At 58.7% G+C, this 4045-nt stretch overlaps 1 protein-coding gene across 1 annotated transcript in view; it reads right to left on the bottom strand.

Annotated features, from left to right (window-relative positions):
* Positions 1 to 2396: 2396 nt before the first annotated feature.
* Positions 2397 to 4045, bottom strand: part of PLEKHF1 (pleckstrin homology and FYVE domain containing 1) — a 24030-nt gene continuing 22381 nt past the window's right edge. Inside the window, exon 2 of the mRNA XM_077754678.1 lies at positions 2397 to 4004. Within this exon, the coding sequence (XP_077610804.1) occupies positions 3145 to 3987 (843 nt within the window). The 5' untranslated portion in view covers positions 3988 to 4004 and the 3' untranslated portion in view covers positions 2397 to 3144. The remainder of the gene's footprint in view (positions 4005 to 4045) is intronic.

Genomic DNA, 4045 nt, shown 5'->3' with positions numbered 1-4045 from the left:
CTTACTTGATTCATTTATTCAAGCAACAAATGTTCAGAGCCAGAGACAGGAGGGGCAGTTGATAAAACAACCCAGAATCCCAGTCCTAATGGAGATTAGGATCTCTGATAAAATCATGACTTCTTGAGGCTCAACCAAACACCACCTTCTCCAGGAAGCCCTCCCTGGTCATACAGCTGTTCTGGGAGCTCTGGCCACTGGCTTGGTCTGTCCTTCTCTCAGAACTCAAGCCACATCTTCTGACTCAGGATGGCCTTAGGTAACCCGGCTCTGCCTTTTTGAGACTGGTGCACAGATGGGTCTCAGTAAGTGGCAGCTGCTGTCCCCATCAGTACCAGTGCCACCACTCCCACCATCACCAAGGAGGGATAAGAGTCCTCTGGTCCTGTCAACCCCTTGCCTGGCTCCCTGCCTCTGGCAATTGTGACCAGCACCCATGCAAGTGGGCCCTATTTAAGAAAACTCAGCATCTAAAAATTCCCATAGTCAAAACTTGCAGGTAGGGTCACTAGCTTCCTGCCTGCAGAGGCCTCCCTCAGTATCCTCAGAGTCCTTCAAGAGCACAGCATCCCTGCCCATGGGCAGGTCAAACTCTACAGGGCCTGCCTGTCAGTCAGTCCCCAAATGCCCTGAGGTCACTGCTGAGACTTCACTTTCCACTGGAGCGACTTCTGTCAGGGCTGATGCCACAAGGGCCCTTCAGGCAATGTTGAGGCGGTGGGGGGCTCCAGTGCCCCTCATAGGCATGGGCCTGGTCCTCAGAACCTCCCCTTGCCCACCTCCATCTCCTCGGAGGAGGGGCAAGGGAGGCCCCTCCCAGGGCTGAAGGGCAGCCTCTGGCAGGCACTCGAAGTCCAGGCGCAGCTGGGAGGAAGGATCCCCAGGCGGTAGACAGGAGCACGTGGCTGGCAGGACAGCCGGTTCCTGTGTCCTTGCCAGGCCTTGTAAGCAAAGCCCCAGGAGAAAGTGAGGGCTGGGACGCAGGCCCAGCAGACCCAGTCCTGCAGCCAGACATCAAGCCTCACTCTGGGGAAACGAAACATTGTGAAGAGCAGAGGCACCGATACAGCCTGGGAACTCCTGACCTCCTGCATGTGTGGGGGTGGTGTGGTGGCCAAGGGCAAGGGTCAGCTGTGTGGCCTTGACTAGGGGCAACTCCAGAGCCTTGAAGGACCACACCTGCTGGGGAAGTAGAGGAGAGAATGCAGAACTCAGCAGCCTGGTGGACAGTGAGCCCCTTTTCAGAAGAGCCTAGGGGGCAGCTGGAGGCAGGGCACCCCCTGCCTCAGCAACAGCCCTGGGGTGAAGGCGTGGGGCTGCCTGGCCTGGCTATGAGAGGGTATCTGATCTGTTTTCAGGAAGTTGTCCCTCATCCTATGATGTGTCCTGCCTTGAGCCCTCTCCCCAGGCAGAACCAACCTGGACCATTTTGTGTGGCTCAGGGAGGCCAAGGGCTTGAAAACCAGCAAGTTCTTAGAAGCACCTCTGACTCTCTCCCACCTGCTCCCTCTGCCTGAGCAGAAAGGCCACCAGGCAGGCCCTGGTGCTCACACTTTACCCCTTCTATCCTCCTTCATTGGGCTGGAGCCTTTCTGCTCCTGGGATCTAGCGACCTGCTGAACCAGAGGTGGCATTCTAACCAGACCCTCAGGATTCTATCTGCACCTACGGATTTGAGAACTGGCCAAAGGGCAATTCTTCACCCAGGGCCTGGAGCTCAGAAAATAAGGTTTTATATCTCTGACCCTGGTCAGAGCCTACTGTGCCATGTGGGCTGGGGGATGCTCTCCTGGCCTCAGAGTCACTACTTCTAGCTGACAGTGACCTTCCCCTCTGCCACAGTACAGAAGCAAATGCATCAAAGGACCCATGACCCTGTGGCCAGCTGCAGGCCAGGCATCAGGAGGCTGGCCTTCAAGCTCCCGCCCCAACACACTGACTCTGAGCAAGGCCAATCACTGCACTTGGGACTCTCCCACTCAATGACACGGCCCCCAGGAGCAGGCCAGGCAGGAGGCCACATGGGAGACCTTTGAATCTAGAAGGCCCAGGAAGAACTGGACAAGTGGCTCTGTGTTTACTCGCTGTCCATCCACTTAGATGACTCACACCAAGTGAACAGGGCTATGGTCAGAGTGTTGGGCTGTGGTCAGAGTACCCAGATGGATGGGGACATTTCCTTGGGAACCGGCCAAGAACACATCCACATGGTGTGAATGTCTGACCCCACTATGCTGCAGGGTTCCCAGGAACACCCAGGGTGGTGCACGATTGTTGACATTTGCCACCTAGCATGGTTTCAGCCCTCCATGAACCTTGTCTGAAGCAAAATCCTCCTGAACTTTTTGACCACACAAGTCCATAAACATTCTTTTTATTGTTAAATCAGTCTGGGGTGGGGGGGGAGTTTCTGTCACTTGCAGTTAAGAATCCTAGCAGAAAACGCAGCCTTCCTCAGCCACAGGAAGAGAGGAGGACTGGACTGAGAGGCATCAGACACTTGGACAACTGGACAGAGGTGAGATGGGGCCAGAGGCCTGGGCAGGCTGCCCTGGATCCGTGGGAGTCAGGCTGCACCAAACCTGGTTGGTCCCCAGAGCACGGCTCTCTTGTCTGGCTCAAGGTAAGTGCACACGCCTGGCCTGACGAGGTTCAGCCAGCAAGGCAGTCAGCAAGGTGCATGGGCAGACCGTGGTTTCTAGGACGCCCAGTCTTCCCTGGGGGTATGCTTGTCCCAAGGGCAGGTGCTGTGGTGCAAGTCCTCAGACAACAGGGGACCTCCCTCCAGTCCTACCTTCCCTCTGGTCCTGACAGGTACCCTGGGGTTGTCTCGGTCAAGGGGTCATCTGGGGCTACAGCTCACAGCGCTGAGAAATAAATTTGTTCTCAAGAGGCCGGAGTGTTTGGGTTTGCTAACGAAAGAGAATTACCTGAAGTGGAACAGAAGGATGCCAATGTCTAGCACAAAGGCACTGGGGTCCCAGAGAGAAAGAGCCATTCCCACTGAGCCTCCCACCCATGGGGCAGGGTCCCGGGGGGCTGCTGGGCAGCCTGGGAACTCTGTTCCCTCAGGGGCCCGGGCAATGGAGTCTGACTGGATGCAGCAGGGATGGGGAGACCCTCCCACACAGCTGCAGATCCGGGTCAGCTGTGGAAGGAAGACCAGGAGACCCCGGAGGCGTAGAACTCCACTTGGCTGGGCCAGTCGCCGTCCCCACTGCCCTCCTTGTCCTCGTCAGAGTCATCATCGTCCCCGCTGGATGCTCCGCAGACGGCCCCGGCCAGGTAGGCCGGCTGCCGGGGCGACCCCGCGCTCCGCTCCTCCTCCTCCTCCTCCTTCCGCTTCTGGGTGGCCAGCTCGCGGTAGCAGAGGCTGCAGACACGCAGGGGCTTGGGTGACAGACGCGGCAGGAGGAAGCGCTCTCGGGAGCATTCGGCACAGACCACGAAGCCGCACTTGCGGCAGTGGTGGCGCCGCGTGAGGGCCGAGAAGCGCGTCTGCGTGCAGCGCATGCAGATGTCCGTGGCCTTGTCGGGGATCCAGGGCGCCGCGTGCTCCGTGCTGGGCTGGCGGCCCGTGGCCATCAGCTGCCGACGCACGCACTCTTCGATGTGGCTGATCCACTCCTGGCGCTCCGTGGTGGAGGCGGCCGACACCACGAAAGACTTCTTGGCTGTCTTGATCATCCAGCGGTTCTTGGCCTGCAGGGTCTCAGGCAGCGGCTCCAGTGTCACCTCCTCCAGCGGAATGATGTGCTGGCTGCGGTACTTGCGCTTGTTGAGCACGATGCTGCCGTACACCAGGATGTCGTTGAAGAGGAAGAAGATGCGCGGTTTGGACTTCTTGCGGCACTCCTTGGTCAGCACGCCCTCACCCAGCAGCACCCGGCCTGGCAGGGCCAGAGGCTGCCCGGATGCCCCGAAGCAGCTCTCGACCGCTGCGATGCGCTGGCTATTGATCTCCGTGTTGGCCAGGTAATCCACCATCTTCTCTGGCAGCCTGGCTGTGGGAGGAGCAGCAGGTGAGGGAGGCAGCAGCTTGCCA

Source organism: Crocuta crocuta, unplaced genomic scaffold, assembly GCF_008692635.1.
Source record: "Crocuta crocuta isolate KB4526 unplaced genomic scaffold, BGI_CrCroc_1.0 scaffold121, whole genome shotgun sequence".
Taxonomy (NCBI): Eukaryota; Metazoa; Chordata; class Mammalia; order Carnivora; family Hyaenidae; genus Crocuta; species Crocuta crocuta.
The sequence above is the reverse complement of the archived record's forward strand: the minus strand, read 5'-3'. Positions and strand labels throughout refer to the sequence as shown.